We start from the raw sequence: 15,434 nt of genomic DNA on the forward strand, positions 1-15,434 counted from the left end.
CGCTTGCAGGTTTCCCACAGGCATCTGGTTGGCCACTGTGTGAACAGGATGCTGGATTAGATGGGCCATTGGCCTGGTCCAGCAGGGCTATTCTTGCTCTTATACATCTTTGAAGTATGTAAATAAAGAAAACAGTTGAAGTACAGAGGACCAGCCTGATCCTAAACAATTCTGAGGATGTTTACTAACTGGTCAAAGCACCCTTAGCAGACTCTCTTAACTTGGATGCGGCCAGGTGTACAACCCTGGGATTCTTTTGTGCTGCCCTCAACCATCTTGGGTGCTCTGCCCAACGTGAGAATGATGATGGGCAATGGATGCCTGGCTCTCCAAGGCTCACCCTGACAGTACATTGAGATTCCTCCAGAAGGCTCTCATTTGGAGAGTAGGAACACAAGAAGCTACCTTCTAGCAGACCAGGCCCGTTTGTTCAGCAACTCTGTGGAGTCAACCTTTGCTGTTGGCAACAGCAAAGCCCTGATCTCAACGCATGCATTTCTGAAGAAACTTCATCCCAGAGTACACATTTTTAAAATGCATTTTGGTGTGTTCTGGGAACTGAGGACTGCATTGCAAAATTTGGGAAAAGTGAAAAACCCAAAAGTTGACCACATTTCCAATCTGTATATTAGTCTAGATACAACAATTTTTTCTTCCATCCCTAGTGCTGAAGCATGGGAAATAATAATAAAATGCACAGACAACCGTTTCCCCTTTTATACGAATAAAAGTTTTATTGATTTTTTTCCTTTTTTTAGACAATTAGAAAGAACAAAGAAAGAGGAGAGCGAACAGTCTCATGAACGGTAGAACCGGGAAGGGCTTTCCGAGCACTGGAGTGTAAGCTGCCGTGGGCAGCATTCCTTGAAAACGTCCTACATTTTTCGTTGTTATAAAAGCAGAGAGAATGTGTGTCTCTGCGTTATTTTACCCCCGCCCTCTATTTTTGCATTGCTGTTTTTTTGTTTTGTTTTTAAGCCACACTTCCTCCCCTCCCCCCCAAACCCCCACCCCAACCTCCAAGTCTGGAATGGAGAAACCGGCAGTGAGCACATGAGGAGAGAGACTGCTCCCTGGGAAACGTGTATAAATTCAGCAGCCCATCTGTCTGCCTGGTGTGCTCGGAAGTCAATGAAGCAAGTTGCGTATGTGTTATGGGGAAGAGGGGCTTAGAGGAGAGGAGGAGGAGGAGAACATGGTTTGTTTGTTTTCTTTTTTAAAAGCAAAGAAGGCACAGAATCTCAGCTAAGCTTCAAACCCAGTGCAACCTGAAGGACTCTCTCTGCAAGCATAGTGTGTGGGTAGAGAAGGAAATATAGCCTGGGCAGGAAGCTCTCCTAGAGGATGCCTCTGTGCCCATTTGGAAGAAAAGTATGAAGTCTGGGTGAGCCAGTGGAAGCGGAAGAGTAGCAAGAGACCGACCTCCAGCAAACCCCTTTTCCAGTGCATGTTGGAAGGTGGGAGGGAGCCTGTGAAACAAGCCACCCCCTTTTATAGTGCTGGGGTGAGATCAGAAAGATGTCTCTCTCTCCTTCTCTCCCTCGTTTGTCAGTGCAGAGAAGGAAAGCCTGGTAAGAAGAGCTTCCAAGGGGAGCATTTTCCCGTTAAGGAGATCAGTGTGTCAGCAATACAAATGAGGCAGGTGTGGACAGCGGGACTCATGTGACATGTCCCTTGGCTCTGCCTCCTCGAGGTATTAGGAAATGGCCCCCCAGCTCTAAGTCTCCTCCACGGCATGAAAAGACCCTTGTTTGCTTATTATTTTTTCTTTTCTAAATCCTCAGTTTTAATTAAGGCTACTGAAAATTGCAAGAGTGAAACCTGTCAAGTCGGGCGGACAGGCAGGGGCAAGGAAGCAACAGGGCCTCACGCCAGCCTGCCACAGTGAGGCGCCATGTAAGAGTCAGTCACACCGCAAGGAGGGAAAGGGGGGGGAGCACTGCCACAAGCCTTCCTTTCTGCTGCTCCCTGCTTTCCTGCACTCTCTCTGTCTCTCTCTCTCTCTTTTTCCCTGCTCCCTTTACTATAATAAGCCCCAAAGATCCAAGAAAAGGAAGTTAAATGTGAAGCCTCAAATATGTGAATGTTCAACTGGCCATGCAAGCCAGACCCAAACAGCCCTATGGGGTGGGTGGGGAGGAGACAGACCCTGCCATGCAAACGCCAAAGGCACTGAAGCCCAGCTCCTTGCAAAATGCCAGCCACATGCCCAGAAAACACAGCACAGCCCTCAATAAGCAACGGAGGCTTCAGCATTCCACCCAGCACCGTTACTGCCTCCCCCCACGAATCCCTCCTCTCAACAACAGCGAAACAGCAGCAGCAGTAGCACATTCTGACGCCAAGCAGCTCGTTGGGGAACAATGCCGGACTGACTTACAACGGTTTCCATGGAGGTGACAAGGGGTTGCTGGAAGCATCCAAAAAACTAGTGCAAGGTTGGGGCCGGGTGGATGGGGAAGAGAACATCCAGTCTAGGAAAAGGAGAAAGCAGGAGGGGGTGGCAAGAACAAACTAAAGAATAAAATATAACCCTCAAACGAATTCCCAATCTGCCCCTCCTCCCTTGTCTCGTGATTCTCTCTCTCTCTGTCCCTCTGAGAACAGCTTGGCTTGACCAGCATCTTTCCACTCCCCCCCACCACGTTCGTCATCTGTTTTGAGCCAAGCAGCCAATGTGCCATCCATAAGGCTGTTGAGTAGTCCTCCCTGCTAATGGCCCATCTGCTGACTATGGGGCCCTCTGAACCCCACCTCACTCGCCATCCTTGAGGGGGCCTCATTAGGTAGATCTTAGTAAACCAAGTGTGGCATCGTCCCCCTGTGACGCCTTGTGTGCCCCTCCCTTTGGCCTTGGCACATCCAGCCACAGCTGAGGAGACCCCTGAGATCATAAAAAGGGTTGTGGGAAGCAAGGGGAGGGAACCATCACACACCAGTGGGAGTGACCTGGGGTGGGGGAAAGACACAGAGGAGAGGCTTGATGTTCCCCTTCAACGCATTTCAGGGAGGAAGAGAAGGGTCTCTTGTTTTGGCCAGGTCTTCACCCCCACTCGGTGCAACAGGTTCTTGTTTTCCTCAGAACCATGGCCACTTCCTACACCAAAGAGCCGGCTCGGCTCTGCGCCGGCACCATGACCGGCACTGCACCTATCCTTTCCAGCGTTGCCTGGCTCACGGCGTAGGAGCGTGTGTGCTGGGGTCTTGGCTTGCGGCTCACTGAGCCATTGCTTCTGGCCATCTCCTGTGGGGAGGGGGCTGTATTGGTTGTCACCACCAATGTCTTGGGTGGAGGGGGGGCTGGGTGGCCTCCATTGGCATAGACAGGGCGGGCGCTGGTGCTTCCAGTGCGGGAGAAGGGCTGGCGCACATCGTTGTTGAGGCGAGCAAAGGAGTCTGTGGCATGGTTTGCTTTGGGGTCGTTCCAGTACCGGCTGTTGTAGGTGTTGGATGACGTGAGAGTGTCGTTCTCCGAGGATGAAGCATCGCCGTGGAATGCTTTTGTGGATGAAGAGCATTTGGGTGGCAGATCATCCTCCCTAGGGAAACAGGAGGAGGCCATTGTTAGCATTGTAGTTGCCCTCCATTCTAAACACCCCCATCCCTGGCAGGAACAAAAACACCTTGCACTGGCGCAGCACAAGGAGAAAAGCAAATAACCCACACCATGATGCCATGTTGGCTCAATGATGTGCCCAGTTTTGACATCTCCACCTTAAGTCTTACAATCCAGTTTTCTATGCCTCTATCTCAGCATCAGGCTGTCGGGCTTGAGGTCTAACAGAGTACAATGACGAATGACAAGCGACAATAGAATTGAGCAATGCTGGTCATGCACTTCTGGAAGTCTTTTTGGCCTCATTTCCCCTTGTCAATGGGATGTAAGTGGGGAACCCCATAAGCACTTGCCTTTGACTACCACTACTGATCAATTATTATATTACCAGGAATGGTGTATTTGTTCACATGTCAACTCTTGGCAACACCTAAAGAAGAAATTATGTATGAAGCTGGCTTTTATGCCTGTACCAGAACTCTGGGTGGTCAAGCCACTACTAGTAATGAAATAATCACGAAATAAAGTAGTGTACACTAAAATATTAATCTGACAGAGCTCAGCTGGAAATAAACTATGGCAAAAACTCTGGTACGGTATCACTGCTTTGATCCCTATTAATTTAGAAAGCCCCCAACAACTTAGGTCCAGGGTACCTCAGGGACCTGAACCTTTATATCCCAGCTTGATCACTGAAACCATCTGCTGGAGTGCCGTTGGTCATTCCCTGAGTTGGCAAGCTCATTTGACAACAGGAAACTGAGCCTTTTGTGTCATCAGCCCAGTGTTGTGGAACACTCTGACAACAGAGATTCTGCTGTGCCAACTTTTAAATGCCTGCTGAAAACCTTTACATTCCATCAGGCTTATGCAGGCAATTCAAAATATATAATAGTTAGCTGATTCTGATTTTAACTCTTTTTGTATGGATTTTTATTGTGTAGCTATATGTACATTTTTTTGTAAACCACTATGATATTTTTTTTGAAAAATAAGTGGCATTTAATTTTTTTAAAATAAATGAAGAAGATGACGGGGGAAAGGGACAGAGCAATATCTTGTCGAAGGTCAAACCTTATCTCATTAGGAATTTCCTCCTCCTCTTCCTCCTTATGTTTGTTCTTCCAGTAAAAGAGTGTCACAGCCACCACGGTGATGCAGATGATGAGCACCAAGACCCCTGCAGCTGCAGCTCCAGCAATCAGGCCAAAGCTCCGGGGGTGAGCTGTGTGGGACATGGAATACATGAGAAGTTGGAGTAGGGAAAGGGTATAGAGCAGGCATCCCCGAACTGCGGCCCTCCAGATGTTTTGGCCTACAACTCCCATGATCCCTAGCTAACAGGACCAGTGGTCAGGGAAGATGGGAATTGTAGTCCAAAACATCTGGAGGGACAAAGTTTGGGGATGCCTGGTATAGAGCAAGTTCAACCAAGCCTCAGCAGGTTTTCAGCATCAGGAGAGACCGGCTTGATATCTCTTGTATCACCTATAATTATCACTCCATCACAAGCTATTGTCCAGCGTGGGACCCCAAGAGACAAGTGGGGTAGAATGCTCTCAGGAAGGAGCCCACTTTAGGCATATCAGAAGCCACAGCTCTGAGAACCAAACTACCGTAGCTCTTACAAAGGAGAGCTGTGGTTGGATTTAGTTTTCTTTTGCTGAAGGCAGCTATGGGGCTTCTCCATCCATTTGTGCAGGGGAGGGAGTCTACCAATTGTGCTGCAGCGCCATCCAATGTGCACCCACACCCACCTGGAGTTGCCATTAGTTGTGAAAGGAATCATGTGCAAGTGCAGTGGGCATCTGCAGCTTATCTTCTACATGGTTAATTACAAGCATCCACCCTCTTAAGGGAAGAAAACTATATCCAGTGATAGATGGGCTCTCAGCTTCCAGTGCATTGTGAAAAAACACTGCACTTTCAATGCAGTGGGGGTGGGTGGGGGTGTTGGGCCTCTGGTTATTTTTAGAATGGGTCCAAATACCTGGTGCAAAGCAGTAGGTTTCATTCCCAAACATGCTATTTAAAAAGAAGAAGCAAGCAGCAGGATCAACCCATTCTCTTTTGCCCTGAGCAAATTCTATTTCCTTTCCTTTTCCAGTATTTGCATCTCAAGCACATTAGTTTTGTCATGAGATTTAGGTGCTTACTGAAGACATCTATATTTAAGAAGGCTTTCTTAATATAAAGTGACCCAGTCACTTATAGAACATGTTTATATCTGTAGAAATCATTTTGTTGTTTTTGGAATTTGTAAAGATGGTTTTATTGTTTTTAGAGTTTGCTGAAATAATGTTGCTATGTTTTATCCTGTTTTTATCCTGTACACGACTTTGATGGCATAATGCTATGAAGTGGTGTATAAATCTGTTAAATAAACAACAATGAAGTATTTACGGGATTAGCATCTCTTATTCCGGACTACAAATTTCCACACATGCAGCGAAGTTTCATGCATTACTAGAAGATGTGCTTCTGCTTTTCCTCTACCTGCTTCAACAACATAAAAAATGGGGTTCAAGGATCTCATTCATGATGGGGCAAGTGAGCCTGGGGAGAGGCTTCCAAATCTTACTACAAACAAGACTGAGGACTTCTCATTTCTCACATTACTACAGAGATTGGGAAAACAGAAGGAAGACACTTGTTCTTTTGCTTTCTCCATGTCTGTGTAATGCATGAATTGGTTAAAGACAGAGGTACTATGGGGAGGAAGTGGGGAAGGGCAACATACTGCTCCTGTAAGAAGAATACCCTGCTTGCATCCAACAGGCAATGAGACACGAGGCTGACTTGTGCAAGACAAGTCCCTCATTAAAACTGACTTACGTGTAATCACTTGAACCTCAAGAGTGCAAGTGCTGCTTCCGATGCCATTAGAAGCCACACACTGGTAACGTCCTGATGACACAGAGCTAATATTGCGTAGAATGACTGTACCCTGAACTTGGTCTAGATGAGAAGGAAGGAAAAAAAAAACATAAATTGAATTAAGAGACGTGGCATGTGGGGGGTGGAGAGAAAGACAGCCATTTCAATGCAGCCTTGAAAAGGCAAATCCAGTAAATCACAAATTCTATGCAAGACTCTTAAGAGATAAATTAGAAAATAACCTTTAGATGAAAGCATCAGAAACAGACAAGATTAGGGTTTAAGGAGCTTACAGTGCACATTTTCTTCTTAAAGATTATTTTTTTTATGTATGTGAAAGCTGAGGATAAGAGAATAAGGCAAGATAACTAGCAAGGGCCATCAACCAGCTAACACTTGTTCTTACAAGGAACTCAAATACAGTTGTCAACTACTCAGCTTTTTATCATTCCAGAAAGGGAAAAAAAACACATTTTCGGATCCTTAATCAAGAGCCATATCTGATTCTGAGGTCCAAACAAAGTGTAAAAACAGTGGGCTGATTTGGATGTAGTGCTAGAGCATAGTTCAGTACAATGATCCTAGGTGAGTCCCAGGCTTGAACACTCAGCCCTCCCTTCTGATGTGACCACAAGGAGTTCGAAAACTTTTGCTTCTGCTTTAGATTAGCTACAGCTTGCCATGTTATCTAAATGAAACAAACAAACAAACAAACCTGTGAGCATTCAGCACAGCCCTAGGATAACCCTAGGATATAATGAGTTCGCAAACTGTGATGCAGGTGGCATTGGGGCACCACAATATACCAATTAAATGACTTACTATATGATTTTCAGTATAAGATAATATTTCAGCACACCACCAAAGTGCACAATCAATACATGGTTGTTTGTGCATTGATCCCATGGATGCTTCACCCACATGCTCATATTCACTCCACACACTTTGCAAACCACTTTTTTTTTAAAGTGTCTGTGTACTAGCCTTCACTCACAGATTGGAGTGGAACCACCAGCAGGAATGCAAGAGGTGAGTATTTGGCTGGCTCATTAATTCAAATCCCTAATATACACGAAGCATGCATCTCTAAAGTAAGGGTGGCTGAGCTGCAGCACAGTTCTGCAAGCCAACTATTATGGCACAGCATCAGGCCTGCCTCTTCTGCACTGCACTCCCAGGCTCAACAAGCAAGAGACAGACTGCACAACAATAATGGGAGTTGTGCAGACTGGTGTACCCTACAGTGGCACTGCCTCATGCTCTGGAATGGATTTATGGCACGTTGGGCAGAAAGGTTGACCACCCCTGCTCTAAGGTATGTGTGCTTTTTAAATACTGTACTATGATTAGAATTTCCACTAGAGGGCACCCAGTACTCTAAAGGTTCAGTTGCTTCCGTTATACAGTATTGGACAGCTTATTTTCTCCCTATTCTTTATTTTAAGTGAGTTTCTGCTCTTATCACAGCAACATTCATCACTCCCCTCCCCTCTGTGACCGTCTTGTATCTGGTGTTTCCTGCCCTGAAACCCAGGTAAGTCCGTCAGCAGTTTGGGATAGACCACATAAAGTTGTGACCTTAGTGCCAGCAGAACAAGCGAAGGGAAAATTAGACAACTCTCTTGGAAAACGCAGTTGTGGGGCTGGGTGTGTGTGTGTGTGTGTGTGTGTGTGTGTGTGCAATGATCACCTTGTGTGGCTGTCGGGGGCAGCTTGGGAGCACTGTCCAGTCGTTCCCAGTAATAGGTTGGCCGAGGGATGCCTTCTTCTGAACTGCACGTCAGTGTGATGTCACTGCCAATGTTCAAAGAGCCCTGAATTCTGCAGACTGGGGCAGATGGAGGAACTGCAGTGAGAAAAGATGGCAGAGCAACAGTTAGGTCAGGAGCTGCGTTCAGCAGAAAAGTGTGACTAGTAAGGACTCTAGGCCCTGGAGGAGGAGGGCTGGGAGAGAAATTCAATTCAGTTCACAACTGAAGGTGAACTTACAGATTTCACATTTCCCCCCAAAAAATCCTTCAAAATTTGCAGCTGTAATGTGGTTCCCCAGCCAAGTAATGTGTACAAAAATGAAGAGTGCATATACAATATACAATATTTTAGGGTAAATCACATGCAAAAATCCATTGTATTAGGGGGAAATGCAGAAATGTGTATATTATGCAAAAGTGCATAAAAATTTTCATGGTAGGATGAATTTGCACACAAACGCTAATTTTCATGAGGACTTTCTTTGGGGGAAGTTCAGACTGATAGAGAAATGTGGGGAAATGAACTTAAGGATTGGAAAAATGGAGTATGGGTAGATTTTATTTTAATTTCATTTTAAAAGAGAGAGAACAAAAAGACAGGCTGAGAAAACAAAAGATACAGATGGCTTAAGACTAATAGGGGAAGCAACAGGCGAGGTCACCTGCTAAGGCTTTTGTAGCTAGTGAGCCAGCTCAGTCATAACTGCTGACTTAATTGTGGCCATTTTCGATTAGTGTCCTCTACGGGGAAGAACAACATCTGCAGCTCCCCACCAGCTTATACAATAAAGATATCATTAAAGCTTTTTGCTTTGAGCCAATTCTGGTAGCAGAATGAAGATGGGAGGTGTCACATTATTCCTTTTGCAAAAAGATAACACAACTGTTGGGAAAAATAAGATACGATAACTTTGGAAACACCCAAGTAATTTTTTTCAATTAAATATTAGGGACATGGTAAAAGTGAACCAGAGACATGCATTCCCTCATTTCTCCCACTTGTATTTAACACAGCAAGTACTACAACTGCTGTCAGTACTTTAACTGGAATGGGCATGTTTTGCTCAACTGCATACACTAAGGAATTTTGTGGAAATGGTCAGTGAGCCTCCCTTCCTGTGGTGTCAAGTAGTAGTAGTAGTAGTAGTAGTAGTAGTAGTAGTAGCAGCAGCAGCAATATCATAAACACTTCAAAATATTGAGGAGAAAGTTGATATATAGTAGAACTGGTGGATTTCAGGATACTGTTTTTGAAAGGATTAGGAAGAGAAAACCTTTCTGTAGGTTGGGGCCTAAAGTAATACAGTAATACAAGGTGGTGGTCTTAGGGCTGCTAGCTTACAAGTTTTTTTAAAATAATAATAATAATAATATGAAAGACACATAAAATCTACCACCTCATATTATTTTACATTTATGAAGTATACACCATAAGTCAAATTATTTTCTTCCTCCTCTATCAATGGCACTGAATTCCCCCTTTAATTGGAAACAAAGGTTTAATGAAGGGAGTACCCCACCCTAATAAATTCTCTGTTCATGTGAGGGAAGTAAAAGTTGACTGAGGCAAAAAATAAATAAAATAAAAATCCCTAAGGCTCCAGGAACATTTTGGCCCCACTCACTTGACTCTTCTTGGTTGGCCAGGAATCAATCCAGCCCATGGACTGAAAGGCCCCACTCCACTTCATCGGGTTTACAGCTTGGTAAATTGCCCTCCAAGAGTTCCATGTAGGATCAATCACCAGTCGGCAGACCCAAGGACCCTCTGAGTACACCAGGTCCTTTAAAATCTGAGGCTCAGAGCCCAATTCTCAGTCTGTGCCACTTGTCTGAAATGTGAGGTCTCTGACCAACTCCTTCTCCTCTTTCTCCTCATTGCTGTCTTAAACCATGGCTCCTGTCTGACTTGATTTTCGGCCTGCCTCTTAACTCCACAGACCCTGATCTGCCTTCCCTGGAATTCAGCCTCACTTGTTTGGGACATTGCTCCTGCCTCCACCCTCTGGTTTGGATCTTTGCACACATCACTCACAACAGACCATAGCTGTCAACTTTCGGATTTGAAAATAAGGGATCAGCGGTAGCCTCACCTGTCCCGGGGACAGTCTACGGTATATCTAACATTCCAGGATAGCAGCGGGAAACAGCGCTGGAATAAGGGAATTTCCAACCAAAAAAGGGAAGGCTGACAGCTGTGGCTTGGAATAAGGGAGTTTCACGCAAAAAAAGGGACGGTTGACAGCTATGCAGCAGACCCTGTTAAGCGGTGGCAGGAGCAGAACCTTAGATCTAGAGAGCCAAGGTTTGCCTTGTCCCCGTGCTAATTAGGCTTCTTTCCCTACAGGTCACAATGAAACAAAACAGAAACGTCTGCCAGGTGCAGCTTCTCCTGTCACCATGTACTACAATGGGAAAAGCCACTTGAGGTGAAATTCTCCTCTGCAAGAATACACCCAGCGCTTTCTGATACTTGTTACAGTATGTGAAGGAGAAGGGGAGCTCCCTTGTGTCGTTTTTAGGCTTACACCCCTGACGGTCTAATATTCCACCATCCGAAGGTAGTTTTGAACTCACATAGCCCAACATTTTGTTTCACCTGTGCCATTATGTGGCAGACTAGCTGTTTCAAGTTTTGAGGAAAACCAGCCTCTTGTTTCAGGCTTTTCATGGTTATCAGTGGTGTGGACTAGAGCAAAGCACATACCTAAGACGTTGAGCCCAATGACTCCAATATTCCGGCCACCTCGGTCTGGTAGATTGTTGACCAAACACTGGTAAGTCCCAGTGTCTGACAGCTGGGTGTTGTTGATGAAGATGGAGGCACTGGTGGTTGGCATCGTCATTGCAAACCCCACTCGCCCATAAAACTGGGGTGCACCATCAAAAATCTGACCCCCCTGGTAAATAATAACCTGAAAAACAAAGATATGACACTTCTCTTTAACAAAGTAATGGTTAAACGAGGACTTGTTCACTCATTATACAGAGGCTTCAGTGTCCTGTGGTTTTAGTGCAATTAAAATACAACAATTGTGTTCTGGGGGTAAGATAAGCCATATGGAGCTTCTAGGTACTTACTATGCACGGCTTCTACTTTTCCTACCATGGAGAAGTATTTGCACAATAGATTTAAAAGATATAGGGGAAACTACAATGAAATGTTCCCCTAAAGGGAAGAGTCAGGCCTAGTCAATTTTATATGTCTTTCTATTTAGAAGGAGGACACAAAAAGGCTTATAAGCAGGGAGGGAGTTTGCATATCTCCCTCCTCTGCATTTTGGAGTCTTGGAATACATGGTCTCATTTCCAAAGTGGAACCGATGCATTAGGAACCCTTCTCTCTTACTATTTTATATTTGCAAATTTTGTACTGAGTATTGAACATGGCCTGTTCTTTCACATTCACCCACCCACACAAAAAACGATGTGCAGAATGCATTAGGGGAAAATAAAGCGGCTTGTATGCATTTGCATCAAGATTCATTTTTATGTGCTATTTTACTGTTTTGCATGTGTTATTTTACGTTTTGGTAAATCAGCACAAGAAAAAGCAGCAGTATTAACCAATGTGTGTGTGTTTCAATTCAAATGTATACATATTGATTGCTTCGGTCGCTCTGTATGATGACCTCTGTCGAAAGAGAGACAAGGGAAATGTGTCCCTGTTAATTCTTCTTGACCTCTCAGCAGCTTTTGATACCATCAACCATGGTATCCTTCTGAAGCGACTGCTGAACTAGGCGCTTTGCAGTGGTTCCAGTCCCACTTGGATGGTCATTCCTTGAGGGTGTGACACTCAGCTCTATTTCTCCTTTACATCTGCAACTGAGGCAGTGGAAGTGCTGGACTGGATGAGAGCCAACAAACTGAAACTCAATCCAGGTAAGACTGAGGCACTGCTAGTGGGTGGTCCCCTGGACCAGATAGGTGGGAGATCGCCTACTCTTGATGGGGTTACACTTCCTCTGAAGGAGCAGCTTCGTAGTTTAGGGGCACTCCAGGATACTTGAGGCTCAGGTGGCCTCAGTGGCCCAGAGTGCCTTCCATCAGCTTCGGCTGGTGGCCCTGCTACGTCCCTATCTGGACAGGGATAGCCTAACTACTGTTGTCTATACTCTGATAACCTCAAGGTTAGATTACTGCAATGCGTTATGCTTAGGGCTGCCTCTGAAGATGGTTCGGAAACCTCAGATAGTACAGAATTCAGCGGCCATGTTGCTCACTGGAGCAAGACGGTTTGAGTATGTTACACCAATCCTGGTCTGACTGCACTGGCTTCCAATTAGGTTCTGGGCCCAAATCAATGTGCTGGTTTTGACCTATAAAGCCTTAAACGGCTCAGGACCACAATACTTCAAGGACTGCCTCTTTCCATGTGAACCTACCCAGACATAGAGATTATCTTCTGAGGCCCTTCTTCGTGTGCTGCCTCCTCCTCGAGAGGTCTGGAGGGTGTCAACACAAAAACGGGTCTTCTCTGCAGTGGCTCTCCGTCTGTGTATTGCTCTCCCCAGGGAAGTTCGTCTGGTGCCTTCATTATACAGCGGTGCCTCGCTTAACGAATGCCCTGCTTAACGAAATTTCCGTTTAACGAAAGGTTTTTTCTAGTGGAGGTTGCCTCGCTAGACGAATTCGTTTTATGAAAAATTCATCTAGCAAATCGCGGTTTCCCATAGGGATGCATTGAAATTCAATTAATGCGTTCCTATGGGCAAAAAAATTCTTAAAAAATTTCAATGCATTCCTAGGGTATTCGCTTGGCGAATTTTTCGTTAGAAGAAAAGACCTGTGGAACGAATTAAATTCGTCTAGCAAGGCACCACTGTACACCTTTAGGCACCAGGCAAAAATGTTTCTTTTTAACTGGGTCTTTGGTTGATTTGATTGACATCCTATGCCTTTATAAAATGTGGAGTTTTTTTGGGGGGGGGGCTTATTTTGTTGTTGTTGCTATTTTGATTATGTATTTTGTAGTTTTATATTTTGATTTTATTCTGTGAAGCATCCTGAAACCTCTGGTATAGCATCCTGAAGCATCCTGGGTATAGGGTGGTATATAAATTAAATAATAATAATAATAATAATAATAATAATAATAATAATAATAATTCACTGACAATGTATTCCAATAACAAGCATAAGCCTGAGTTTGCATTCATTTTTAAAAATGTATCAAAATGAAACAAACTGTCTATAAAATAGGGACCCTTTGTCCCACCTATCTGAAATCTGACAAGTCTGATGTTATCAAAAAAGATGCACAGGCATAGCCTAACTGTTCCCTCTCTCCTCCCCCTCCCCCTCCCCCAGAAACCTTTCTATGACCTGTATAGGCTGTTCCAGCAGAATTCAATGTAAAGAAGCCAAGATTCACACATTACAGCCAAAAAAGGTCATTTGCGGCTATGGTCTGGCTGCTTCCCACATTTTCAGAACGTAATTGGGGGAAACCAGCACAACCGATGCAGCCCTAGATTGTAAACCGAAGGGCAAGTCTTCTGTTACTTGCATTGAGCCATCCTGTCCAATCCTGCTCCAATACTTTGGGCATTTTGTGAGAAGAGAGGACTCCCTGGAAAAGACTCTGATGTTGGGAAATATTGAGGGCACAAGGAGAAGGGGACGACAGAGGACGAGATGGTTGTACAGTGTTCTTGTAGCTACCAATATGAGTCTGACCAAACTGTGGGAGGCAGTGGAAGACAGGAGTGCCTGGCGTGCTCTGGTCCATGGGGTCAAGAAGAGTCGGACACGACTAAACGACTAAACAACAACAACAAATAAGGCACCCTATGAGCCTATGGGGGGGTGGCCAACAAGTTCTGTGTTTCCACCAAGAGTTTGGTACCTGTTCAGGCTGGTTGGCATTGGAGAGTGGCGTGACCATCCAGATGACGTTAAGGTTATTAAGCGCAGCACTGGTGGTAAAAGTACAGGGCAGGACCGCCGTCTGGCCCCGAGCAACTTCAACACTCCTTGTGTTCATGAACACTTCCAGGGGACTCACTAGACCTGTAAAGAAAGAGGCACCAAGGTGACATGCTGTATTTATCCAGGAAACCATTTTTTAACCTCTGCCTGCAATGACATACATACAAATGTGAGAAATGTGAGAGTGAGCTTCTGTGACCCTGAACATCCTCACTTCCTCTTCTGTTTTCCCTCCCCTCCCCACAACGAGGCCGCTGCTTTGGCCCACTTTCCAATACTGCCTACTGCCTGGAGCAATCCAGGACAGTCTGCGGCGCCTCTCTGGCTCTTGGTGCGCAGGATGCAGGAGGCATATAAAAGACAAAGATTCGTATTGCTAAGCTAAATAGCACCTGCAGGGCTACAGATGGGGATGGCGCACACAACAACTGCTTCTGACAGGTAAACGTAGGAAAGGTAACAAGGGAGTATGGAGGAGGAACGTATGCTGAGTTTGCATCTGCTTTTGTTGGGGCAGGCTGGTTCTGAGGCACAAATGCATGCAGCACCATAGAAGTGTACAAAGCAAAGGCAAAATGAAATAAAAGGAACTGCTCTCAACAAGCTCCTTGTTCTAGCCATGCCTTCCATCGCCGCCACCATTTGTTATTTCCAGAGTCTTTAACTAGTGCTGAGCACTTTATAAGCTTTATAATAATTCACAACAGTTCTTGCCCACAGGCTTACAATCCACTACATTTATTTACACCCCACAACCTATTTGCATTCAGAAATAGGGCATGCACAAGTATAAACATAGTTCAAAATTACTAATTTAATATATCTTCACTAAATGGTTCAAATACAAACTGCTAAAACACACAGGATGCACATGCAGTCCCAGCAGCATTAAAAACCACATATTCAACAGAATCCAATGACTGATGATACTTCAAGCTACAGGTGAGTGGGCTTTTCCATCTTGAAATATTATGCATATTGGATAGATGGATGGATAGATAGATATGGTGGCAAAGCCGAAACCTTCTCCCTGATAGGCTTCTCCTTCTTTTTGCTTGAAGGAACACTTTTTCCCACGGAAAAGCAAGCAAATAGTGCAATATGGTACCCCACCCGCAGTTTGAAGTAATACAGTCCAAGAAAAGCTTAGATCTTGATGCTACATTGATCAACAACCAAAATTTTCCCGAAATATATTTGTCCTAGGGAAGGACCTTCTTGGTAGTGGCACCTGCCCTGTGGAACACCTTCCCATCAGATGTCAAACAGATAAACAATTACACAACTTTCCAAAGACAGCTGAAGGCAGTCGTGTA

The 15,434-nt window shown here is 44.9% G+C and overlaps 1 protein-coding gene across 1 annotated transcript in view; it reads right to left on the reverse strand.

The window, feature by feature from the left end:
* Positions 1–707: 707 nt before the first annotated feature.
* Positions 708–15,434, reverse strand: part of IGSF11 (immunoglobulin superfamily member 11) — a 171,822-nt gene continuing 157,095 nt past the window's right edge. The window contains exons 2-7 of the mRNA XM_035114595.3: positions 14,036–14,199; positions 10,892–11,099; positions 8,124–8,279; positions 6,392–6,514; positions 4,631–4,781; positions 708–3,539 (exon numbers count right to left, since the gene is read on the reverse strand). Of these exons, the coding sequence (XP_034970486.1) occupies positions 3,098–3,539; positions 4,631–4,781; positions 6,392–6,514; positions 8,124–8,279; positions 10,892–11,099; positions 14,036–14,199 (1,244 nt within the window). The 3' untranslated portion in view covers positions 708–3,097. The remainder of the gene's footprint in view (positions 3,540–4,630; positions 4,782–6,391; positions 6,515–8,123; positions 8,280–10,891; positions 11,100–14,035; positions 14,200–15,434) is intronic.

This window comes from Zootoca vivipara, chromosome 4, assembly GCF_965207765.1.
Source record: "Zootoca vivipara chromosome 4, rZooViv2.hap1.1, whole genome shotgun sequence".
NCBI classification, from domain to species: Eukaryota; Metazoa; Chordata; class Lepidosauria; order Squamata; family Lacertidae; genus Zootoca; species Zootoca vivipara.